Genomic DNA, 27,348 nt, shown 5'->3' on the forward strand with positions numbered 1-27,348 from the left:
TTCTTTCTTTCTTTCTTTCTTTCTTTCTTTCTTTCTTTCTTTCTTTCTTTCTTCTTTCTCCCCCCCTTCCAATTATGTTAATATTACAAAGCACTCAGGCCTATTTTGAATTCAGTCCAAATGTCAGAAAATAATGCAGTTTTACCAAAGGTGGAAGGGACTCTTTACTTCCTTATAGCAAATTCTGCCTCCTTGACCTGCCCAAAGGAGAAAGAAAAATCCTTCTTTTTTATTCTATTCGGAGGTTTTAATCCTTAATTAGCAACATCATTTTGATACATAAGACTCTGGAGGATTAAGACTGGAGAGCAATCAGTTGTTCTGAAAGATAGCTCTGGAGAATTTATTGTACTGTGGTCTTAGTCATTCAGAGTTGTGTTTAATCAAAGTGACATTTCTCAGTGTTGATTACAAAGGAGACATTATATGAATGAAATATTTCCTTTGGGAAAGGGGGGGACTCCCAATGGGTTTGTACTTTAGGCCTTTAAAGGGGGGATGGGGAGTGGGGTGAAAATGAATTTCTGCAGCAGTGAGGAGCCAGGCCAAATTTAGGATGAACACATTTCAATGTGTCTTATTACTTCCTAATTTCACTAAAATCTCTAATAAAAAGAATCATGCAGGGGTGCCTGGATGGCTCAGTTGGTTGAACATCTAACTCTTGGTTTTCAGCTCAGGTCATGATCTCAGGGTCAAGAGATCTAACCCACATCAGCTCCCTGCTCAGTGGGGAGTCTGTTGAGATTCTCTCTCTCCCTCTCCCTCTGCCCCTCCCCAACACGCTTGTGTGCTTTCTCCTCTCTCTCTCTCTCCCTAAAAATAAATAAATAAATCTTTAAAAAAAGAAAAGAATCATGGAGAATTTTTAAGACCTAACGTTAAAGCACCTAGAAATGTAGGGCGCCTGAGTGGCTCAGTTGGTTAAGCATCTGCTTTCAGCTCAGACCATGATCCCAGGGTCCTGGGATTGAGCCCCATGGAACCCCACATTGGGTTCCCTGATCACTGGGGAGTCTGCTTCTCCCTCTGCCCCTCCATCTGCTTGTGCTTTTTGTCTCTCAAATAAATAAATGGAATCTTTTAAAAAAAAAAAAAAGCATCTAGAAATGTGCATGAGGACTCAAGGTCTTACTCTTTCATGTGCTAAAGGATGGTAAGCATCTTGGAGGCTGATCTGGTTGTTCCCATTTTTGGTGGGGTGGGGGAGAGGTTAAGTTTATAGTACCAGGCTACAGGGAAACTTCTATGGGCAACTGCTTTTTGTAATTTATGGAAAAGAATATTAACTCTATTGCTATACATACTGCAGTGTGGGTGGCAAGATGGACAGAGACCCTACCGGGCAGCCAGAAGGCTGAAAGGATCCTGACTCTGTCACAGGAGTTTTCTACTTTTCGGCAAGTTCCTTAACCTCTCTGGGCACCAGTCCCTCGTCCACAAAATGGGAATACACTGGACGGTGGTTTAGAGCTTATATATAAAGTATCCTAGCACATCATAGGTATTCAAATTAGGGTAGCTATTGTTATTAAAGGACAAATCAGCTAAAATCATTTTCTAAATTCTGGGCAAGAGGGAACACATTTAAGAGGAGGCCATCTTTAAATGGGCAGTGCCTCAATTTAAAATCTATTTCTCCATGTCAAAAATGCCTCTAGAAATTACAAGCTTGGTTAATATAATGAATTTCAGTAGTGTCTTTAAAAAACAGCATACCACTTGAATCTGTACCGCTTGAAGGCTGCATCCAGTTCTATTTTCAGCACAGATGTCAGATGTTCCTAGTTACAGGACCTTTAATGAGATGTGTCATTGCATCTATACCACCTAAAGCTTCCCAGTGATTATGTTGAATAGTATAGACTGGAAGTCTTGAACATTGAAAGCACCACTTCCGAGTAGAGCTGCCAAATGTAGGTGAGAAAACCACTTCCAGCCAACATTACCATCTGGTACTGGATCTTCCTCAACTATGCACCTTATTGAAAGAATAAAGCTAAACTCCCTAAAATCAAGAGGCATAATAATCTTCCAACATCCTTGTGCCATTATCTAGATTAGAACCTGGCTCTTCCAGCATTTTCCAAAATCTGAGGTGTGTAATTAAGAGTCACCACACTGGAGATCATCTAGGTAAATACACCTGTGCAGTATCTTTTCTAGAAACAAAAAGAAAGGTGGATAATTAAGTCTGTCTATAACCATAATTTTAAATTCTACTGCAATTAACTTCAAATCTTGCTTCCACATTTCTCTACTTACTTCACCTGGTAATTTGCATCCAATCTGCATATCATAGTCTGTTCCTAACTAGTTACCAGAGTGAATTATACATGATTTAAAAGTCCAAATAGAATATTGGTAGAGTTCTTGAAAAAAATCTGGAGACTAACTTATTCTATCCCAGAAATTTTGAATATCTGGTACTCAGATTGACTCTACATAATATTTGTCTCACACTAAAATATTCTGATGTTAATACTTACTTGAATTTAATAGCTTTTTCTTAAGGAAACACTAAAGGTAAAAATTTAGTATCCCACGGAATGTTTCTTCAGAAGCTGTTTTAATATTCACTTGAGTGTTGCTTGAAAGCAGCGATTCTCAATCTTAGATGGACATAAAGGCCACCTGAGGACTCTTAAAAATACTGATTCCTGGGCCTTGGCATCAAAGGTTCCATATATATTGGTTTGAGGGAAAATCCAGAGACCAGGAATTTTTTTTTTTTTTTTTAGCTGCCTAAGTAGTCGGGTTTAAGAACTACTACTCTCAAGCAGTTGTCTGATTTTGAGAATCACTTAAGGGTTTTATTTTAAAATGTTTCCTAGACCCCACCCACAACTTCCAAGATCAGAATTTCCTGGAAGCATAGCTGGGAAATGTATACCACTTTTATCAAGTGCTTCAGAATTTTGAAAACAATTCGAGATATAAGGAAAGGAGATACTAAGGTGGTCTAGAGATAACATTGAAAAGAAATGGAAGTGAACATTGTTTGAGTGCACATACTGGATGCTAGGCAACTTTGAAAAGTTTTGATGGTTCATAGCTATTTTTCACCATACTTAGAAATCTATCTGATTGAGAAATTCTACCTAATCCTTGAGAAGAGAAACGAAATATGAATCTACTTAATTCTGCAATAGTAAAATCATAATTTCTAAGGTACATTTCAGCCAACAAAATCAAAGCAGTTCATGGAATAATTGTATTAATACTCAAAATATCATCTGAGTTGCATACTGAGGAATAGCCTGTAAATAGCTTTAACAAAAAAAAAAATCACTAAACCTTCCAAAATTCTATTTGCATGGGTTCTAGCCAAGCTTAACAAATGCTACCTACCCACTCCAATAACAACAGACACCTCCTTCTTTACTTTTGCCAAAGTTGTAAGCTTAGGAGAAATACACTCAGAATTCCTCTCCAACATATAATTGTGGAAACCAAAGAAAATTGAGGAAAAAAAGAAAGAAAGGCAAATTTCTTACATGCCCTACTGTTCCTTCTTTTTCTTAAGCCCTGCTTGGTCGCTTTTCAACTAGGTAGGTACATGACTAGGGACTTATTTTCATCAGTAAACATGCAGTGGTCTAAAACTCTTAAATAAAGGAAATAAGAAAATGATATACAGGAACAACTGTTAGGATTAGGATGTTGGCAAAAAAAAATGGGGGGGAGGACCCAAGAGAGAAAAGGAATGAGAGTAAGTTAAAAGAAGCAGAGGCAAGGAAAGCAAGAGAGAAAGAGTGAGACATTCTCCTAAATTTCTTAGTTAAAAATATACTTTTTACTTTAATCGTGCTATCTATTCACCAAAACCAACACTCTTCCTTTATTAAATGCCTTTTCTTTAACTGCAGTGTTGAAAAAAAAATTATATATAAAAAGTATCTAGAACTGCAAAATTTTCATTTGCTTCTTCTTTCTCTAAATTCATGGCCGCCAGAGTATTCTTTGAAGTACTTCAATGGGTCAATGGTTATGCTAAAAGAAGCAACCATTGACAACCACCATCCACCAGGAAATCAGCATCCAAGTGTTTCCTTGACTTTTCTAAACAGTTCAATTTTATCCCATTGAAGAACCACAAATCCCCTGGTGAATTCTCTCAATATTGCTCAATGCAGAATAAAATATTCTCCCTGAACTCTGTACATTGTCCACTACTACCACGAAGGCCTGAGAGCTTGCCTTCCCTCTTGGTATCTTCTTGGGTTAAGAAAAACCAATTTAAACCATTTTCCCTAAAATCACTGAAAATAAGTCACGTATGTCAAAATGGGGCAGCCTAAGAAATAACAAAGTATTTGAGCAACTTTAATCATGATTACTAAATAAGTTAAGGTGAATGTTTAAAAGAAATAATCTCAAAAGGATTGCTGAGATTTGCAGCAACAAGTTTCTTTTCCTTATTTGTATTCAATACCATAGAACCACAAAAACAAACAAACAAACAAACAAAATTAGACTTATATGTAATCCCAGTTATTTGCAGTTCTCAATCTGTATTTAAAAGTAGACTAAAGAAACATATTTTTACTGCTGCTTTCAATTTTCCTTAATCACTGGTATTTATTTTGCTTTAGTGCTTTGCTCTCTGACTTTCTGTGTGAGAGGTGCTTTATATACTCAATTTGCTAGTGAGCTATGAGATGAAAGGAGTCTTAATGGTGAGTTTGAAGACTGTGGATTTTTATTTCTTTTATTTTTTTACAGTTGATACATACACAATTTCACCCTTAATTATCTATGGCTTATCCTGTCCATGGATCAATGAAGACATATAGAAAACATGCCTGTACTAGGTAATTCTTCCAGAAAATTACACAATCAAATAGGTTGGATGGCATTTGTTAAAATACATTTAGTACTTGGTGTGAAATCTCTTCCTATACATAGCTATTCAACACCATAATTCTTTTGTTTCTAACTACCTTTCACAAGATTTAAGTCTTGGAATAATTGTAATTTTCCTTGACCCTCTTTAGAGCGATTTAGTTTACATCACCATGTGGTGTTCTGCGGAGCCACACAACGTCCTCTTGGATTTCCTCAGCAATATTGAACATTTAAAAAAAAGAGTTTCCTACGGATTGAAAGAACTGTAACACTGCGGCAGCTCCAGCTTCTCTCAGTTGCTTCAGCCACAACTCAAGCGTGCAGCTTGCAACAGCATAACAGGATGACCCAAGACTGAGCCTAGGAACTCCATCCAGTTATCCTACAAAACTCTAGCTTTGTGTCTCGCCTGCACTGTGACAAGTTTCTGGTAGTGGATTATAGTAAACCAGTTTCCTCAGCATGGCCCTGTTTGATGTCTGATGACTTTCCTAGGTCAATTTTTGAAAATTTGTTTTTATCTATTCTTCTTTGATCACTTGGTTTTTATGAGATGCCATGTTATTCATCAATTACTTATTTACTATCCCTATATTGTGGGCTTAGAATCATGTTATGTGCTGTGGAGACAAAGAATAGGGTGTTGCTGTCAGGGATCTTACAATCTGTGAGAAGACAAAACTGACAAAAGTGAAATCATTGCAGAATGGATTGTTTTAGAAGTTCAGAGAATTTCTATTCAAGAGAATATTGAATGAAGGAAAAGAGACTTGACATGGGACTTTAGTTAAGTGAGAAAAGGTATAGGGATGGGGGCACGTGAGTGGCTCAGACGGTTAAGCATCTGCCTTAGGCTCCCGTCATGATCTCAGGGTCCTGGAATCAAGCCAGACGGGCTTGATTTCACACCAAGTGGCGGGCTCCCTGCTCATCGGGGAGTCTCCTCCCTCTCCTTCTGTCCCTCCCCCCGCTTGTGCTCACTCTCTCTCAATAAATAAATAAATAAATAAAATCTTTTTAAAAAATTATAAGGAGGCATCTTTGAGCTCACTGAGTAGACACCATGAGCAAAGCTCACCCTCCCGAGTTGAAAAAATTTATGGATAAGAAATTATCATTGAAATTAAATGGTGGCAGACATGTCCAAGGAATATTGTGGGGGGTTTGATCTGTTTGTGAATCTTGTGATAGATGAATGTGTGGAGATGGCAACTAGTGGGCCATAGAGCAATATTGGGATGGTGGTAATAGGAGGAAATAGTATCATCATGTTAGAAGCCTTGGAACAAGTATGAACAATGGGTGTGTTCATCAGAAGAAATCAACTGCTTCCACATGTCTCCTCTCCATAGTACCTGTTTTACTACAATGTAAAAATCAGGTCGTGTGCATTTTCATATTGAACTTTTTTGTTAAATGAACTTTTATAAGAGTCAAAAAAAAGTTATAGGGATGAAAATGAGCAACCATGTTTATAAGACAGCAAAGGGACAAGGCTAGCTGAGCACATGTCTCATTTCCAAATATACATCACACACCTATTTCCCTCTCTCCCTTGACTTTGCTACCCCCACTCCAGTTCACTCCTAGCTCTCCTCCAGACTACAGTAGCCGTGATCAGTCTCCTTACCAGGCCCTGTGCATAGATGTGACATAATAATCCTTTCTTTTTTCCATGTAAAAGAAGATCATTTCAGCCCCATGATCAATCGCCTTCACATGGCTTCCCAATGTACTCTGGGATCATGACCTGAGCCAAAGGCAGACACTTAACCAACTGACCCACCCACACGCCCCAAATTCATGTCTTTTGAGCACCATTCCAAAGAGAAAAAAGAATATTTATAATTAATAATATATAAAACGTGGTGAGAAGGATGAGTGAAAGGTAATTTCAAATGTTAAAGCTTATATTAATGAGGAAATGGTGGTGTCATGAACTTAGACCTGGAAAGAAGTATAAAAAGAACACATAGTCAAGTTGACCTCTTCTTAGAGGCTGCACCAGGACAGATGGTTCCTACTCATGGCTCTGCAATAACACAGCTGTGAGAATTCAATTGAATCGGTTAAGGTCTCCAATGTTAAAATATCTTCTCTGAAACAGACATGGAAAATTTCTGTGACCTTGGGTTAGGGGAAAATTTCCTAGATACAACAGTAAAAGCATAATCCTTAAGACGGGAAAAAAATAATAATTGGGCTTCATCAAAATTTAAAATTTATGCTCTCCAAAAGACACTGTTAAGAAATGACAAGACACAGACTGAGAGAAAATATTTGCTAATCATATATTTGATGAAAGACTTGCATCCAGAATATATAAAGAACTCTTAAAATTCAATAATAAGAAAATAAACAACCTTGTTTTGCTTTAAAGTGGTAAAAGTTTTGAACAGCAATTTCACCAAAGAAGATATATAGTCATTAGGGAAATGCAAAATAAAACCACAATAGGATACAAACACACATCTATTAAAATGGCTAAAATTAAAGACTGATCACACCAAGTGTTGGCCAAAATGTATTAGAGATATTCGAAGGAGTTATTAGAACTCTCATACACAGGTTGCAGTTGATGCAAAATGTTACAATTACTTGAAAACCATTTGGAAATTTCTTAAAATGTTAAATATTCATCTACTATACCATTTAGCCATTCCACTCCTAGGTTTTTTTCCCCAAAGAAAATGAAAGTCTATGTCTATATGAAGACTGGTATGTGAATGTTCATAAGAGCATTATTTGTAATAGCCATAAGTTGAAAAAACTGTCCATCAACAGATAAATAGATAGATGAATTGTAGTATATTTATGTAATGGAATACTATTTGGCAATATAAAGGAATGAACTGATAAAAGAAAAAAAACATGGATCAATTTCTTTTTTTTTTTAAAGATTTTATTTATTTATTTGAGAGAGAGAGAATGAGAGAGAGCAAGCACATGAGAGGGGGGAGGGTCAGAGGGAGAAGCAGACTCCCTGCCAAGCAGGGAGCCCGATGCGGGACTCGATCCCGGGACTCCAGGATCATGACCTGAGCCGAAGGCAATCGCTTAACCAACTGAGCCACCCAGGCGCCCAACATGGATCAATTTCAAACTAATTATGCTAAATGAAAGAAGCCAGATAAAAAGAGTACTTTTTTTTTTTTCAGTACACTCCACACCCAACATGGACTTGAACTCACCACCCTGAGATTAAGAACCACAGGCTCTGGCAACTGAGCCAGCCAGGCACCATGTTCATGACCAACCTCAAGTGGTCCCTTAGCATTACCTAGCAAGTAACCAGTATCCAATCTTTCTCCTCCTCCTCCTTTAGATGAGTTCTAACCTTTTCTTTTCTCCTCAAACCTTCAATATCCTCTCCCCATAGCCATTCTTACCGGTTGACTCTGTTTCTTCTTTCACTTAGAGGAAGAAAGAAAAAGGAAGGGAAGGAAAAGGGGAAGGGAGGGGAGAGAAAGGGAATGGAGAGGAGAGGAGGGAAGGGAAAGCAAAGGGATGGAAAGGGAGGGAAGGGGAGGGGAGGGAAGTGAAGAGAAGGGGAGGAGAGAAGAGGGGAGGGAAGAAAGGAGGGTAGGAGGGAGTGAGGAATGAAGAAAGAAAAGAGGGTAGGAGGGAAGGAGAGACAGAGAGGAAGGTAGGGAGGAAGGAAAGAAGGAAGAATGGAATAATTAGAACATGTAGAGGAAATGCCATAGGATGAGCCTGAGTGGTCACACTCTTGACAGACCCATCCCCTAGAGTCTGGGCAGAACCTGTGACTTGACTCCTCTCAATAGAATATGGCAGAGACAACAGGATATCAACCCCTGATTATGTTGTTATATGGCAAAAGTGAAGGGATTTTGCAATATAATTAAAGTCTCTAGGGGCGCCTGGGTGGCTCAGTCAGTTAAGCAACCGAGTCTTGCTTTTGGCTCAGGTCATGATGTCAGGGTCATAGGATGGAACCCCTCAGCCTCCTTGCTCAGCGGGGAGTCTGCTTGAGGCTTTCTCTCCCTCTCCCTCTGCTCCTTCTGCCACTCGCACACTCTCTCTACCTCTCTCTCTCTCTTTCTCTAAAATAAATAAAATCTTTTTTTAAAAATGTCTCTAATAATTTGATTTTAAATTAATCAAAGAAGAGATTATCCTGGAATCCTGGGTGGGCCTGATCTAACCAGGTAGGCCCTTTAAACCTTAGTGATAATGTTAAGTGTTCTAAAATTTGGATCTATTAGTGTTTGCCCAACTGAAAAATTTATCAAAACTCATAAAACTATATATTCAAGCAGGTATTTTATTGTATCTAATTTAACCTCAATAAATTTGTAAAATTAGTGTTAAAACCCCTCCTCTGCAATGGGATTCTAATAGCAGGGATTTAGACCCAATGAAAGGTTGAGAGACATAGATTATGTCCCCAAAATTACAAACCAGACTACTGCTATAGGTACTATTCATTAGACATATTTGATTAAGTATTGTCTATGGCTTCTCTAGTTCCACAACACTTTTTTTAAAAAAAGAAGTCTAGTAAACAATATTCGCAAATTCTAGTTCAGCTAACAGGCCACCACCTCATAGCTTACATTTATATCAAAGCATTAAAATTAGCAATTGTTCTCTGAAGTAACTGAATGGTCTTTTTATTTCTGTCTGTCTATGTATCACAGGTTTTGTTGGATCATGAACCTGAAAGCAACTGTTGTCTTTCTGGGAATATCTTACATCCAGCACTCAGGGGCCTGGGCCCTGGTTTTACTCATTCCTTTTATGTCTACACTTATGGCTTTGATAACTCTTCATATGATGCACTGTAACTTGATTTATCAGCCAGAAAAATGTAAGTAAATCATACTTCACATTATTTTTTTTATTTTTATGGTTTTCTTGATCTACTTGATCATCTTCATCTTTGATGCCCTGTAACTTCTCTTTCAACTCACAGAATTTGTGGATTTTGCTAGCTACTACACTTGAAAGCAACAAAATCTGCAAGAATATCAACAATCTCTAACATCTTTTAGGTTTCCCTTGTTCAAAACAGTTTAATAATTGGATGTTTTAAACAAAAACAAAAGTAAAAAAAAATCATGAAGCTGAGCACGCTCAGCTTCAACTATCATCAACTCCACTCACTCTCTCCCGATCCCACCTGGTAATTTTGAAGCAATAATAAAATATTATAGCATTTCTAAGTGAAATAAGGCAGTCAGAGAAAGACAAATACCCTACAGCCATACCACTCAGATGTGGAATTTAAGAAAGAGAACAGATAAACATATGAGAAGGGGGAAAAGAAAAAAAAAGGAGGAAGGGAAACAAAACATCTATTTAGACAAAGATAGAGAAGAAACTAAGGGTGGATGGAGGGAGATGGGTGGGGGATGGGCTAGATGGGTGATGGGTATTAAAACGTGCACTTGTTGGCATGAGCACTGGGTGTTGTCTGTAAGTGATAAATCACTGAATTCTACTCCTGAAACCAATATTGCACTGTATGTTAACTAAAATTTAAATTTAAAAAAATGAAAAATAAAAAATATTATAGTATTTCATTTGTGTGCGAGTGTGTAAATGACATACTTTCCTAAAAAACATATTCACACGTCATTATTACATACACACACACACACACAATGAAAGAGAGAGAGAGAATTTAATACCATTGAGTATCTGTTCACTGTTAAAATCTGTTTCCATTTTTTAAATTTGTGTATTTTGTTTTGTTCGAATCAAATCCAAATAAGGTCCATACATTCCAAATGGCAGATATGCCCCTTACATCATCTATATTCCTCTTTCATTTCTGGTTTTTTTTTTTTCATTTTTTTAAAGAAATCTGAACATTCCACAGAGCATTTCTCATAGTCTGGATTTCACTGATTATATCCACATGTTGTCACGCAACAGGTGTTTCTCCTTCTTAATTCCTTTTAATTATCTGAAAGACCTGGATGCTTGATCAGATTAAGATTTTTTTTTACATAATTCCTCCATAGATGGTTTATGTACTTCAATGAAGACGAGAGATGTCTGATTATCTGTTTTTACAGTATCAGCACCCACTGATAATTTCTGCTTAAGTCCATACTCCACTGTGGATTGCAAGGCAGTGATAGTCTATATTTATTCCTCCATTATTAGCTGAAGTAAACCTATAGAGAGAAATAACTCCTCATTAACTACTCAGTTACACAGAAGTATGGTTTATATAAGAAAAGGAAAACAAATGTTTAATTCTTTTCCTCTATTTTTTAGCCTTTAAATTAATGAGTTGAGATTCAGTATCTTCCAGAGGTGACCTGTTGGATGATTTTTTTTAAACTATTATTATTAATTTATGGACTTAAAATTTTCAGTAAGTTTCGATCCACTGCAGTTGTTGATGCTCAAATTGTTCTATATTTGGGCAGTGAGGTTCCCTTTGTGTTGGTGTCTGACTCGAGTCCTTCAGACAAGCCTCTGTTGTCTTTAGTGGCTTTCTTGCTTTCTGGTATAACAACATATTCTGTGGTCATCATTTCTGCCCTGAACTTAGAATCATCTTTCTCCAAAAAAAACGGTGTTTCCTTCCCATGCATAATGGTATTTAGAGACTATAATCTTGGCTATGGGGATGCTCGATGCTACTTAGTCTATCATAGTTCCTGGGCTTTTCTGTGCACAAAGCTAGAAAATGTTATTTTTTTTTTCTTTCTAGGATAACATACATTTTGGACTATACTAATACCCTAAACAAAACCAGTGCCAAATGATCTTGCCTTATCCTATCAAACTCAGATCTTTTCCTCCAACTTCCCAGGCCAAGAATCCCAGTTCTCAATGACAGCAATACATCCACACATTTGCTTTCTCTCGAAGACTCAGTAGTCTTTGACACTAGCATCCCCAGTATGGTTATTGAAAACAGTTTCAAAATCCTTGCAGGGTTTTTTTTTTTCTTTATGTTATAATCCCTAGGAATGTACACCAAAATTATTATGTTCTAAAGTTACTTATTATAGTTTCTCTCTGTCTGGTTATATCACTAACTTTATGTACAATTAAATGTATTTGTTCCATTTTTCTTTATACTTAGACATATTTTTGAAATTTAATTTTAAGTCATGGGAATAGTTTCATGTATCTAAAATTCATGTAGAAAACAAAGTCCGTTTATATTCCTATATCCTCTCCTATTCCCTTAGGCATCTATTTACATATTTTAAAGAATTATCTTTCCAATTTATGTAATAAGGGAAAATATTAAAATTGTTTATGTGTGTGTGTATATATGTTTCCCTGTATGTATTTTCTCTCCTTCTTATATAAGCAATAGCATATTATTCACTCTTCTCACCTACTTTTCTCATTTAATGTAACCTAGGGATTGCTTCATAATTGTATATAAAAATATGCCCCATTCCTTTTTATAGCTGCCTGGTTCTCTATTGGGTAATGAGCCATTGTTTATTTTACTAGCCTCATATTGATGGACATTCAGGTTTAGTTGTTTTGCTTTTGCTGTGTTAAGTTGATTCTAATGAATAGCCTGATGTGATCCTCTCTTTGCATTTTTTCCCCTAGCTTAGGATAGATTCTTAGAAGTAGGATTGTTAAGTCGAAAAGTAAATCTACACACAATTTTGCTATATTTTGGCAAATTCCCTTCCATAGTGGTTGTACCATTGTGTTTCCACCAAAAGTGTATGAGAATGCCTGTTTTCCCATAGTCTTTCCAGCAAAGTAATATTGTCAAACTTTTGGATTTTTGACAACTTGAGGGTGGAAAATGGTACCTTAAAAGTTTTAATTGGCATTTCTCTTATTATGAGAAAAGTTGAACGTCTTTTCATTGCTTAGAACAATTTGTATTTCTTTCAGTGAACTACCTGTTCATACACTGGTCCATTTTTTTCTATAGGATTGTGGACTTTTTCTTTCAATTTTTAGAAGATTTTTCTATATTGTAGTTGTTAACCCTTCATCTCTGATAAAATTTGCAAATATTATTCCCCATTTATCATATATCTTTTAACTTTGATTCTTGTGTTTTGTTCTACACACAAGATTTTTAAGTTTGTTTGTTTTGTCTCTTTTGGTGGGGGGTTATGTTTATAATAAAATTTATTAATCTTCTCCCTAATTGCATCTAGATCTTTAATTATGTTGGAATAGTTTTCCTTACTCCCAGATTATAAAGATATTCACTCATATTTTCTTTCAGTATTCATATTCTTTCATTTTTTTTTACCCTTACATCTCTGACCCATTTGGAAGTTGTATTAAAATAGGTTTTGGGGCAACTGGCTGGCTCAGTCAGTTAAGCCTCCGACTCTTGATTTTGGCTCAGGTTGTGGGATCAAGTCCCACATCGGGCTCCATGCTCAGCATGGAGTCTGCTTGAGATTCTCTCTCTCCCTCTCCCACTGCTTGTGTTCCCTCTCTCGCTGTGTCTCTCTCTGTCAAATAAATAAATAAAATCTTAAAAAAAAAAAAAGAGTGAACTCAATTTTATCTTTTTTCCATGTAACTATCAAGTTATGCAAACTAACTTATTTATAAGTCTGTATTTCCCCCAATAATTTGAGATATCAACTTCATTGTACACAGACACTTGCATTTCTGGAGCTTCTACTCCGTTCCTTTGCTCAGTCTATTAATCTATCTTGTCTAACTCTGACCTTAATTTCACATATATTTTCTTTTTACTACTGCCACTGTCTCTACTATTTCTCTCTACAACTAATACCACTAAGAGTGATGCAATGAGTTGTATTTTTATCAACTGAGCACCTTCACCAATGTTACTTCACTTTCACCTCCCATCTGTGAAATAGGTAGGAGGGGTACCATGATATATGACAAATGGGGAATAATATTTGCAAATTTTATCATGGACAAAGGGTACCGTGAATCCTCTTATAGCTCAGACTCCATATGCTTTGTTCTGCTCCTCTAGCAACTTCAGGATATCTTTGCCATTTGATCTACCATATTATGTTGAAATGATCTACTTATGGATGAAATTAGGTATTCCAGTGTCTTACAAATGCTTGGAATATGGCAAATGCTCAGTGTTTGTTATCAGCAAACTCAGGGCAGAAACCAAGGCATAATTAAACTAAGTGACTTACCTCACAGAAAACGACTGACATGGAACCAGAAACCAGGCCTTATTTTTCTCAGGCTAGAGCTCATTTTTTTTTATTATTTAAAATCAAGTTAGTTAACTTACAGTACAACATTGGTTTCAGGAGTAGAATTCAGTTCTTCATCACTTACACATAACCCCCAGTGTAGAGCTCATTTTATTACAGCACATTCGAAAGCATGGAAAATTTCATCCATAGGAGCATCTGCTCCCATTTCTCAGAGCTCTATGGTCCGTGGATCACAGCTAAGCAGTGCACATCCTCCTGGCAATCTGTGGAATGGGTTCAATATGCAGAAAGGTGTCTGAGGGATGGTCTTTGTCAGCCCCGCATAGCAAAAAAGAGAAAACTGTAAAGCATAAAATTTCATGGAAAGACAACTTTAGCCATTTCTGGAGTGTGTAATTAGCAAATAATTCTGGGGTTTTGTGAATACTTCTCGATTTCCTACTTAAGAATATATTTATCTGAATAAAGAAATACAATTCTTAAAGTAATACAGACATATATAATCAACTGTTCACCGCCAACCTATTGTAGTCCATATGTTACATATTTTAACATATGATGAAGTAATCTTTCTTTGGAAGTTCACAAGAAAAAATTTTATTAGTTGTAATTAAAAGTATAATAGAAAATGTTCCCGAGTCGTTCTTTACACAATACTCCATAAACTGAATACTTCGTAGTTTTAGTTTTGTTTTGTTTTCCATTTCCAAGTTATAAGATCACCCAACTACGATGAAGTAAAACTCTGTCTTCCCTCTAGCAAAGTATATAATCCTTATTTTTGGCTCTTCCTGTCTTATGACTAAATTGGAAATTCCTCAAAGCTGTAATTCAAAGCCATAGGTGACCTTAAAGAAATGATTTTTTATATGCTACCTTTTATTTTAAGGTAACTTTTCAAATGTGGACCATGCATTCCATTATGTTTAGCTGTCAAGCACAGCCTTCATTTGCATTTCTTCCCACTGCTATAATTTTGAGAACTGGCAGGTGACCAAAGAAGAAAAAATGTGCATCTACCATCTAGAGTGCAATGTAGGCTTTTTTTATTATAATTAAGTAGCATAGATATTCATGATTAGATCAAGGTCAGAGGAGCAGAACATCAGAGCCAAGGACTTAAAGGTACAAAGAATAGAAAAATTGCTTTCTAAAGTTTTTTTTTGATAGTAATAGCTACAATCTTTAAGTTTTGCAATAAAACATTTAAAATAGCTCATCTGTTTTATTTTAAAATGTGCACGCCTGGTGTGTTTGCCATGCACATTTAAACTAGAAGCTTGAAGTCTCAGTTGCATTTTCATTCCTTTTTTTTTTTTTTCAACTTCCCATTTCTGCTCCTGGTGCAGAAAAGCAATTTGAAAATTACAATGACAATGGATTTTTTTTTAAAGTGAAGTCTACATGATACCCCAAATTATTTGTACAAAAGGCATGAATTTTCTATTAAGTCTTATGGGTTAATCCACAGAGGTGGTGTGATGTTTAGACGGAGATGTTTTCCACAGGGTATCTCTCCTAACATTCAGGGATAACTCCCCGATTTGATGGGGCAATTCTGCTCTCCTTGGGCAGACAGTTGACTGTACCTTTCCTTTTCTTGCCCTCTCGAACTAGCTTATGACGCCCTCCCAGGTCAGCTGATCAATTTAGGATTACTACTTCTCTGCCTTCTTTTCCCTCTGATTTAAAACCCATATAGCACACTGTCCACTCCTTCTCAATCTCCTTGGTAGTCCTTCTCTTTGCTCCTCTGATAGTCTTCTAACTGATGCGAAGCCCTAGGATTCATTCCCTGGACCCCATCTCTTCACTCCCTCTTTCCTTAAGTAATCTCTAATCCACTTTTAATGTCAACTATATACCAAACACTCAAGTTCATATCGACCTCACCTTTAAACTCATATATCCAACTTCTAGTCAACACTTTTTTTTATGGTAGAAAACTTTTATTTTTCAATTTAAAACATTTCTACACAGTTTACCTCCCCTCTCCCTTCATATATATATATATATATATATATATAAATTTAGGAATAAGACTTTAAATCATGGATTGACCACACATGTTTAATGCTACCTTTCAAAACCTGATTAAAATAAAAATACAAGGACAAAAAGTATAAGCTCTCAAAAATGAAAAGAACAGAAAACATGCCACTAGAAGACAAGAACTTTTCATACATTTCTTAAAGACAGGCATCGACGTTTTAACTTGGTTATCTAATGGTCCTCTCAAACTTAACCTGACCAAAACTCAACTCCTGATTCACCCAGCTGCAACCCAGCCCCTTTCTTGTCTTCTCCATTTCAGTGTATATCACCAACACCCAGTTTTTTAAGGGAAAAATAAATAGTCATCCTCAAATTTTCTCATTTCTTAAACTCCACCCCCACCGCCATCATAAAATACCTCTGGTTGTTCAAACACACATGCCATTCTGTCCACTTCTCTTCATTGCTATCACTATGTGCAAGTCACCACTACCTCTTGCCCTCTCTCAACTTCCCCTCTTGTTTCCCAAAACCTATTATCCACACCACTACCAGACTTCAAGAGTAGCTTTTTAAATGTATACATTCTACAATATCTCTCCTCTGCATAAAATTTCTTAATGCTTTCCCATAACACACTGAAGGCAAATTCCAAGCTCCTTACTTCAGCCTGTAAAGTCTGATCCTTGACCAACTCTTGGACCTCACCTCCTTCCAATCTTCTTACTAACTGAGGTACTGCCTCATTGGCCTTTATGGATCCTGAACTCCTCTCAGCTTCCTTTTTTTTAAGATTTTTATTTCATTTTATTTGAGAGAGAGACAGAGGCAAAGATAGGGAGTATAAGCAGGGGAAGGGGCAGAAGAAGAGAGACAAGCAGATTCCCCATTGAATGGGGAGCCTGACCAGGGGCTTGATCCCAGGACCCTGAGATCATGACCTGAGCTGAAGTCAGATGCTTAACCAACTGAGCCACCCAGGCACCCCTCAGCTTATTTCTACCCTATTGACATGCCTGGCATATGCTTCCTCCATGTCTTTTGCCTACTTCCAGTCATTCAATCCATAGTTCAAATTTCAACTCTTTCTGCTGTCTCTATACTCTTATTCCATAATGAGTGTCTGTCTTACCAGTCCATTTTGCTTTCATCATTGAACTTGCCTAATATTTTTCTGCTTGTTTAGTGTCTCCTCCACCAGAAAGAAAACTCAGGGATTTGTGGGTCTTGTTCACTATTATATTCTCAGGGCCCTAAAAGCCTTTGGCACATAGTAGGTACTTAGTATGTTGAATGAATGAATGATTGCATATTCACATTTGTTTGCAATCAATTATGTGCCCTCCCTGTCCTAGCTAAATTTTTTTTTAATATTTTATTTATTTATTTGAGAGAGACAGAGATAGTGAGAGAGAGCTCGAGCAGGAAGGAGGGGGAGAAGCAGATACCCCGCGGAGCAGGGAGCCCGATGCAGGGCTCAATCCCAGGACCCTGGGATCATGACCTGAGCCGAAGGCAGAGGCTTAACCACCTGAGCCACCCAGGCACCCTAGCTAAAATTTTATTATTCATGCTCAATCATTTCTTGCTCTTAACCATTTTGTTTTTGTTGTTTCGTATCACCCTATCAGATATAACTTTACTTGTTTAAATAAAATTCATTTTTCAAAGTGTGTATTCAGTTGACGCCAATGCTACTCAAAGCCTGATCCATGGAGCAGTGCTGATCAATGAACTGTTTGTTACTGATATGCAACAAAATAAATACAGACACTGAGAGAAAACATGTAGAAATATTTACAGAAAGTTAGATTCTATGTCTGTTGAGTCTAATAATAAAAATATTAGGACTTATATTTTATATGTCTTTGTTTTGTTTTATTCTTTAGGTATTACATTTTATGGTTATTTTAAAAATGTATTGACCATAATGGTTGAGACTTTTAAAAAAATGGTTTTTTAACACAGCTAGTTTAAGAAGCAATAATCTAAACTATTTCTCTTTAGAAATAATATGATAAAGATATTTAACTATTTAATAAGATTGCAGGTATTAATTTACCATGCATTAAGAGCAGATAATAATTCATCTTGCAACAAATAGTGATTCGCTTAAACAAAAACAGAATGATGGGTTCAAAACATGTATTCAATATGAGAACCTGAATTTTAAAAAAAGAGAGGGGAAATTGGGGAGAATACCTTTGGAAATAGTCTTTCATCCTATGAATAGTGATCACTTCATCATAAAGCCTATTCGAAAGCATAGAGTAAGTTGGATTAATGCCAGTAATAACCCTCCCATCTACACAGCACTGTTTTGCAAAAGTTGAGCAGAGAACAGACTGATGAGCAACAGAGACAAGATCATAAGGAAATGTCAGGAAGTTAAGCCTCCTAGCCCAGACCTGTTCAAATTCAGTCTCCAGACTGTTCATCAAGGCATTCTCAGTTCTCATTTTACTAAAGTCTTAAGTAAACTAATTGAAATAGCTAGGAAAGTCTCATAATAGAGCAGGTCTTCCCACAATAATAAAAAGATGTCCCTCCTCTCTCCTAAGAGACACAACCACTCACAGGGGCTTCTGTTCCCTTGGCGTTCTCAGTCCCTGGGCTTTTCTGGCAGTAGTGACTAAGGAGAGGCAATAGCGACCACAGGTATGAACCCATAGGAGATGTAATTATTCTGACATACTTCCACTTGACCTCAACACACTTCACAGAGGCCACCAAAGAGCCACTGCTTTAATCACTCTTGGTCACTACCAATTTGGGCTGGATTTGATTCAGTGACTTAGAGGTGAAAGGTTCCATATTCAATTACCAGGCCCCCAGCTTCTTCATTTAATCAAAGTCTGACATAATAGGTCTATTACAACTCTTAAAAGAGATCAAATCAATATAGTCACTCTATAACCATAAAAAGAAATATTAATAAATATTCTTTATTTAAATATAAAAACCAATACTTGATCACATTTATATGAATTTGGTTAGAATGTATTTCATGGAGAATTTTATTATGGGAAATTTGAACATAAACAAAATGACCATCAAACTATACTTTGAATTTCTACAGTGGCCTTCCTTGGAGAAACTCAAACATTTTTACATTTATTATACCATTTATCCTACAACCATGGTTTGGTGTCTATGTAATTTGCAGAAGGATTTATTTGGTCAAGGGAGTACTATGAAAAATTGTAACAATTATGGTGGCACAGCTGAACTGCTAACTCAAAGCTGAGGGGGGGTCCCTTATCTGTCGTTGTATCAGGAAGTCCTAATGGAGTCAAAGAAAAGGTGGAATCTGAAAAATCATAAAAGAAGCAACAGTGAGGTTGCAAATCACAAGCAGTAAGTGACTGCTAACATCTGAAGCAATAAAATGCTTCGGATGCTTAAGTGACAGCCATATAAACCCAGAGGAAACTACTGGAAAAGTCAAAAGCCAGCTAATCCAATCTCAACTTTTAGTGACACTATCAAGACATATAAACTCATTTGAAGAGTTCAAAGTTTAACCTTACGTCTGAAATTCAAGGATAACGTCAAAGCAGAGAATATATCACGCTTCATCTCCATGTCAAAATAAGAAACCACCCTCCACCTGACAAGTGAGGATTATTTATTTAACCATTTATATGAAGAAATAGTACCAGTCCTTTGTGTTAAGACTGTAAAAGAAAGTTCTGGTTGTCTTATTCATTAATGAGTTAGACTTCTAAGAGATTGTGGAATTTCTTACTTTGGTGTTTTATTTTGTCACCTTTCTTTCCTTTTTAATATGTTCCCATTGATCTTACCTTTTTCATTTTTTACATTAGCTGTCAGGCACCACCTTGGGCTGGTCACCAGGATGCCAGAACCCTTGTCAGAAGCATGTTCCTTTGAATTCGACCTCTTGGGTACTAGAACCTTTTCAGTCACTTTACTGCCCTTCATCCTTGCAAATGTCATCTTTCTGATGGACATCTTGGAAAATTGAAGAACAATTCCTTTACTAATACATAATATCTCGAATTACTTGCAGGTTGCTCCCTCCTGACAACCTTTGGGGTGTTTATTAATGCACTGAAAATATGCTGTCTGCGCTATTGCCATCTTGCTGGAGATGTGACAAGCTGGTTAGACCACGCCAAGAAAAAAAATGGCGGTTGCTATAGTGAGCTCCACGTAGAAGATACAAAACTTTTCTTCACCCTTCTCCCTCTCTTCATTTTTCAGCTCCTTTACAGAATATGCATTATGCAGGTAAGGAAGGGTAATGAGTACTGCCCCAATAATATAAAATGATTTTATGTGAACATTACAAATAAATATTTATTTTCACCCCATCAAACTCTTCTCATACACTTTGTCAGGCAGTTATGCTATAAATGCTTCTCATCATTACAGGCTCTAATTTCAAGAGGCAAGTGGGGTCAGGCAGAACATACCTGAGGAGAACCCAGTACGTTGTTTCTCCTGTAAAACTGGAAATGTCTTTCAGAAGATGTGGACGATATTTCAGAGTGCATAGTCACAAGGTATAAGAGCAATGCACGAAAATATGAGATCTGTGAGCAATTACCCAACCTTTTTTTCAGCCAGAGGTTTGCCTTCCTCCTTCATTAAGCCTTTAAGATCTCGTACGAACATGTAGCTAACTTGACTGATTTAAGTACCACCTCCCCTGTACTCAGTATATGTTCTAATGAGCAAGTGATTATTTCCCCACCCCCCCTTAGTTCCTTGGTGAATCAGTCCCTATGCTGTGGAGAAATTAGAGGTAAAACAGCAAGTCCAAAGTACCTTTTATAAATATATGTGATTAAAAAACAATTTTAATATGATAATGGTCAAAGACAAACTTACGAAGAAATATAAGTGACTATAAAGTCTTTGAAGAAATTCAGGACTATATTTGCTGCTAACTTGAAATTTAGATGGCTAATGAGTGAGTTATACTCATAAACCTCAGAGCAATAGAGCTAAAAAGAAACTTAGAGATTAACTTACTCAACTACTTCATTTGTTGAAGAGGAAACTGAGGCTCAGAAAAATTAAGTGATTCTGGAAGGGATAGCTAAGTCACACAGTAAATAATAGTGAAAGGAAAAACAAATCTACCTGCTGACTCTTAAGACAGTGTTTGCTCTAATTGACCAGAGGTCAGCAAATTACTGCCTTCAGGCCAAATCCAGCTTGCTGCTTCTTTTTTTTTTTTTTGCATGTCCTGCAAGATAAAAAGGTTTTTAAATTTTTATATGCTTGAAAAAAATCAAAAGAAAAATATTTTATGACACATGAAAATCAAATTCAAAATTCAGGGCCAATAAATAAAGTTTTATTGGAACACAGCCATTCTTGTTTATTTCTCATACTATGTCTCCTGATGCATGAAAACAGCAGGGTTGAGTGGTTGCAATAGAATCAGTATGTGGAAATATTTTCTATCTGGCCCTTTGCAAAAAAGTTTGCCAAGAACCTTGCTGTAAACACCGCACGAAAGCTCGGTTAATTTAGCAGATTCAACCTCTCTCCTGACTCCACAGTAGGAGCCAGCACAAAAACACAAAAATATTACCCATGTATATAATCTTTAAAGTCATAAAGAGCATCTTAAAAGGGCAAAATTAATAATAAGTGCAAAATTACTAAGTAGTCCATAGCTAGCCTCGAACCTTCTGTGCAAATAGCACAAATTACTGAGTCTTTATCTTCGTAATGCAGTGACACTTGCTATTTCTTTTGACTAAATTTGAGTCTTTTCTGCAAACTGTCATAAATTTTTTAATTTGACATAAATTACCATAAATCTCAATAAACTGAATTTTAACTATCTCACCAAATCTAGATGCCCAGGTATTGCAAAGAACAAAAACTACTAATCACCTATATGGGTCATAGCTCCTAAAAGATGACTTCATAGTATCTAACTTAATCCTCACAGCACGCTTACCATGGCTGTTATTACAATCCTAAATCTGTGGCTCAGAGACATGAAGTAACCTGTAACTTGCTTGCAGTCACCCCACTAATATATGGCATCCCAACTCAGTGCTGTTATCAACACCCACGGTTCGTTATTACCCACAATGCCTCTCTTGCAGCTGGGTTAAAAATCCCTGATAACAGACGTATAGGTTCCAAAATTATACACAGTAATGTTATGCCAGAAAATTCCAAAAAAAAAAAAAAGTTTAGAATGTACTTCTCAAGGGAGGCAGAAGAAACTTCCAATGGGATAAGGCTGAAATAAGATTTTTACCTTCAGTTGAAATAATCACCAGCATAAAGGCGATCAAAGTACAAAGAATAAAACATCCTTGAATTCCATATTTTAAATTTAGTAGCCATTATTGACCTTCAGTTCCAAGACATACATTTAAAATATGTTGATATTAAGGCGGATGATGTTGCCATTTGACATTACTGGCCACTCAAAGGTGAAAATTAATCTCTATTGACAGCAATTATTTCTGAATACTCAGAGGCTTGTATGAAATAAAAGTATTTAAAATTTTAAAAGGGGATGATTTCAGAACTTGAGGCAGAAGCAGAAATGATTTCAAGCTTTCAAGACACTGGAGCCTTTTCTTAGATTAGGCAATATATTAATATTGCTTCACTAAAGATTAATAGTACATTCGCCACATTATTAAGTTAACAGGTTTCTGTGTCTGTGATTCATGCCGATAATAACTTTATTCTTATTAACAATAATTCTCATTTGAAATCAGTAACAGAAACTTCCAAGTTATGCTGCGAGCCTTTTAGTCTTTGAGCAGATCTGCTGCCAGCACTTTTTTTTTTAAAAACATCATTCATTTTCCTCTGATTGGAGGATACATGCTTAATAATTTTATAGAAGTAGGGCAGAACTAGCTAATGTTCCCTTCAGTCTTGCCATCTGCACCCAACCAAAGCAATCCTTGTTTATAATCCTAAAGGTCACATTAAAGATTGGAAGATGAATTAACACCAGGACAAATTTTATATAGATAGAATGTGAAAATATAGTCCATTCCTGGGTTTAGGTAGTTAACATAGCAAGGGGCTCATTTTACAAGTGGTGGGCTGGTTGACAACTGTACTTATGACTCTGACTCTTCTTATACCCTCTCAAATTGTACAACGGATGACAGAGGAGTCAGTGAAAAGTCTCAAACAGGAAGTTATCATCTGGATATTTGAGCAGGGCTGCTCTCCCAATATGGCGATAAGGCAGAAATCCAAACGTAGTGCACGCACAGCAAGAAAAAATGGTTTGGAGAATCCATTCCTTAAGGGCAAGACTCAGGTTGCCTTCCTTTCCAAGTGACTTAGCAGTTTTGTTCTCCACTGGGAATTAAAGAAATACTATGCACTGTGAGTGATAATGATGAGTGATTGCAACCAAGTTCACAAACTAGAAAAGCAAAGAGATGCCCTCTTTCCTGTGACACTGTGCTTTTTAACAAGAGGTTTGGAATATTTGAAGAGACTTCAAGTTCAGGTTACACTTTTAGTTAGGATTAGGGTTATTTTAAAAATGAAGAAATTCTGGGTGCCTGGGTGGCTCAGTTGGTTAAGCGACTGCCTTCGGCTCAGGTCATGATCCTGGAGTCCCGGGATCGAGTCCCGCATCGGGCTCCCTGCTCAGCGGGGAGTCTGCTTCTCCCTCTCCCGCTCCCCCCTCTTGTGCTCTTTCTCTCCCTCACTCTCTCTCTCAAATAAATAAATAAAATCTTTAAAAAAAAAATGAAGAAATTCTGACACTACACTGAGGGTTTGGGATGGGATAGAGGTTTTCTTTGTTTTGGCTTTGGGGGGATTTTGTTTGTTAGTTTTTCATTTCTTATCTGTTAGTTTATTATGCAAACGTTTTTCACAGTTTCCTTTATGGTCCACTAGTGTCACACACTTAGTTTAAAACGAGAGTGTAAACACAAGTATATTTTGTTTTTCTTCTTTCGTGTTACTTGGCTCATTTTAGAAGTGAAGCCTATCCCAGGAGCCAACAAAGACAGCCTATGACAAGTACTGTGTTTCTACACTGGGCCCCTCTTCTTAGTAAAGATCATTCCTACCTGTTTTGCCACCAAACTAGATGCTATACAAAGGATTTTTTCTAGTCCCCAATTATTTTCATCAGGATAAAAACAAACATCTTTAATACTTTCTACGGGTTTTTAACTTATTGTTTCAGGGAAAAGTCTGTTTGCTTAGACGCAAAGTTGTATTTTTTTAGTCAGTTATTTGATTTTTTATGTGTCATCCTAAGCACAAAATTAGGGTCATCTTTACTTTCCATAGGAAAATTAAGAAGTTAGACGGGATGACAAAAGATTCCTCCCTAAAGAATCAGTAGTATTGTCAATAGACTAAACAGAGCTCATACTTCCCTTTGTCAGCTCATAATTGGGATGTTGAAGATCTGGGGAGCATCCTGATCATCTGTCACAGAGTACTTGCACGGGGCAAAGCGTCTGCTGCAAGATGCTTTCTCCAGAGTTAAGCCACTCTCTTAATGCCTGGCTGCTTTCCCCCTCAAATACAGATTCCTTCAGGATATTATGTGCAGACCATGAATTCCAACCGGAATTTGGATGGATTTCTTCTGCCAGTTGCAGTAATGAATGTCGTCAACACCCTACCACTATTAATTCTGGCCCCTTGTATAGAGTATTTCAGCACTTGCCTCTTTCCCTCGAAGAGAGATGGATCATTTCTGTTGGCATGCATTAGTAAGTACAACTTAGCATCTCAAGTGAATTGTTTGCAACATTTTAAAATAATAAAAAAAAAACACTCTGCTAAGATCTAAGCTAGCTATATGTTCTGCAGTAGACACCCATTTTGACAAATTGGGAAGAAAATGAATTTGAGCAGAATAACATCCAGTTCCTCAAGTCTCTACGCAGACATCAGCAGCCCATTTTCTCCCCATCCTTTTATGCTTCCTCAGAGGACACAGCTGATGTAAAGACCCGGTGAAATTTCCGGTACTACCAAGCAGCCTATCTTTCCTCAAGTGAGGCAGTCCTTACTCCTAAGACAATGCTGAGTGTGTTCTTAAAAATTAACAGAGATTGGGGTGCCTGGGTGGCTCAGTGGGTTAAGCGGCTGCCTTTGGCTCAGGTCGTGATCCCAGGGCCCTGGGATCGAGTCCCATGTCAGGCTCCCTGCTCAGCCAGGAGTCTGCCTATCCCTCTGCCCCTCCCCCACCACTTGTGCTCGTGCTCTCTCTCTCTCTCTCTGTCTGAAATAAATAAATTAAATCTTTAAAAAAAAATTAACACAGGTTAATGAACCCAGAAAATAATGCCTGACTATACTTGGGAGGAATTAACTTCTGAACCAGTAGCAAATTTACTAAAAATTAGTACTGTGATTCAGAGTTTCTATATAATACTTATTCATAAAGTAAGGTATATAGCAATAATTTTCAAGCATTTTTTTCCAGCTTTATTGATTTTCCAGCTTAATTAACATCTAACATTGTGGAAATCTGAAGTGTACGGTGTGATGATTTGATACAAGTATACATTGCAAAGTGTTTACCGCAATAAGATTAGACAACACATCCTCTACCTCACATAATTGCTGCTTTCTTGTTATGGTGGGAACACTAAAGCTCTACTCTCATTTTTGAAAGGGAAAGAAATTAGGTCATCTTACTCAGAACACAAGCAATAGACCATAAAATAAAATTTCTCCAGGGGCGCCTGGGTGGCTCAGTCATTAAGCGTCTGCCTTCGGCTCGGGTCATGGTTCCAGGGTCCTGGGATCAAGCCCCACATCGTGCTCCCTGCTCAGTGGGAAACCTGCTTCTCCCTCTCCCGCTCCCCCTACTTGTGTTCCCTCTCTTGCTGTGTCTCTCTCTGTCAAACAAATAAATAAAATCTTTAAAAATTAATTAATTAATTAATTAATTTAATGTCTCCAATTGCAATGGGAGAGAAGGAGCTGAGGTCCATTCTGCTCACACTCTGCCTCTGCCTGGCCGAGGTCCCTCAGGCACTGCCATGGACCAGGGGGCAAGGGCTGGTACAGCCAAACCACGTTCAACCTGAGTCAGAGGTCTGGGCCTCAGCCTCTGCTCTGTTGCTGAGCTCCTGCTGCATGACCCTGAAAAGCAGCCTAACCTTCCTCGTCTTCTAGTTCACTTATTTTGTTCACTAGGGGCATAGCCTCGATCAATCTGGGGTCCCTCTGTTCTGGAAGACTTCCAAAATCATTCCGCATGACATCCATGACCGGAGCATAATCCAGACACACAGTGAAAGCTCTATAAATGTTAACTAGTATTGAGCCATCATGTGTAGGGAACAGGTCTAATTGGTGGGCATAAACAGAAAGCAAAGGGAATTTGAAACACTTTAGAAATGTCATATTATGATAACCTAATATCTTATGGTCTTCTTGAGGAATAACTCTGTTGAAATAGGGTCAGGCATCTAGAAGATTCTCTCCTCTTGTTTAACCTGTTCTTATTCTTAATTCCTCTCTTTTAGAGATGAGTGGAGACCATACAGCCTTTTAGTAACCCGTTATTACATTTTGGGGGCTGTTTCTCCGTAGAAGTTATTTTTAGGGAGCATGCTTCTTGTTATTTACCAAAGCCATCAACCAGATCACCTCAGATCACATCACAGGGTAGATTTGTTTTTGGAAAGAACTCAAAGTGACTGAACTTATCTCAGTGTATGTTGTTATCTCCAATTACAGAGGCCTTTAGCAAATAACCTTTTTTGATTGAGTTCTTAAGCCTCTAACCCCAACATTATTTATCGTAATTGGTTTAGGCAAACTATAAATCTTACTAGGTTTTGACAATCCTTAAGTCTTAAAAAGTGCTTTTTGGTCTGCCAATGTAAAATTCTAAAACCAATATTTAGTGAATGCCCAACAGTATTTCAAGATATAAACAAAAAGCAAGACATCGTACATGCCCTTAGCAAGCACACTATTGTTTTAAAGATTTTGTTTATTTATTTATTTGAAAAAGAGAGAGCGCACACATGGGGAGGGGCAGAGGGAGAGGGAGAGAATCTCATGCAGGCTCTGTGCTGAGTGTGGAGCGTGACACAGGGCTCAGTCTCACAACCCTGAGACCATGACCTGAGCTGAAACCAGAGTCGAGGCTTAACCAATTGAGCCACCCAGGCACCCCCAGCAAGTACACTATTAAAACAGAATGAATGCAGGACAAAATGGGGGTAATTTTTATTGCAAAATGCCAAAAACTTCAGCAGTCTTGTACAGTATAATGGAAATCCAGTCTGGGCTCCCAAATTATGCTTAATTACTATTTTTTCTTAAATTGGGCCATTTTAGGAAAATATGCTCTACAGCATGGCTGAAAGAACTCCATTAGAAGTCTTTCCTGAGAATAAGATAT

The 27,348-nt window shown here is 37.2% G+C and overlaps 1 protein-coding gene and 1 pseudogene across 1 annotated transcript in view; both read left to right on the forward strand.

The window, feature by feature from the left end:
• The window catches only part of SLC15A5 (solute carrier family 15 member 5), a 79,603-nt gene that overhangs the window by 5,565 nt on the left and 46,690 nt on the right, over window positions 1-27,348 (forward strand). Inside the window, exons 3-5 of the mRNA XM_021690457.1 lie at window positions 9,513-9,682; window positions 20,014-20,234; window positions 24,505-24,691. Coding sequence (XP_021546132.1) covers window positions 9,513-9,682; window positions 20,014-20,234; window positions 24,505-24,691 — 578 coding nt within the window. The remainder of the gene's footprint in view (window positions 1-9,512; window positions 9,683-20,013; window positions 20,235-24,504; window positions 24,692-27,348) is intronic.
• Window positions 5,912-6,143, forward strand: LOC110581013 (annotated as a pseudogene).

Source organism: Neomonachus schauinslandi, chromosome 5 (assembly GCF_002201575.2).
Source record: "Neomonachus schauinslandi chromosome 5, ASM220157v2, whole genome shotgun sequence".
Lineage (NCBI taxonomy): Eukaryota > Metazoa > Chordata > Mammalia > Carnivora > Phocidae > Neomonachus > Neomonachus schauinslandi.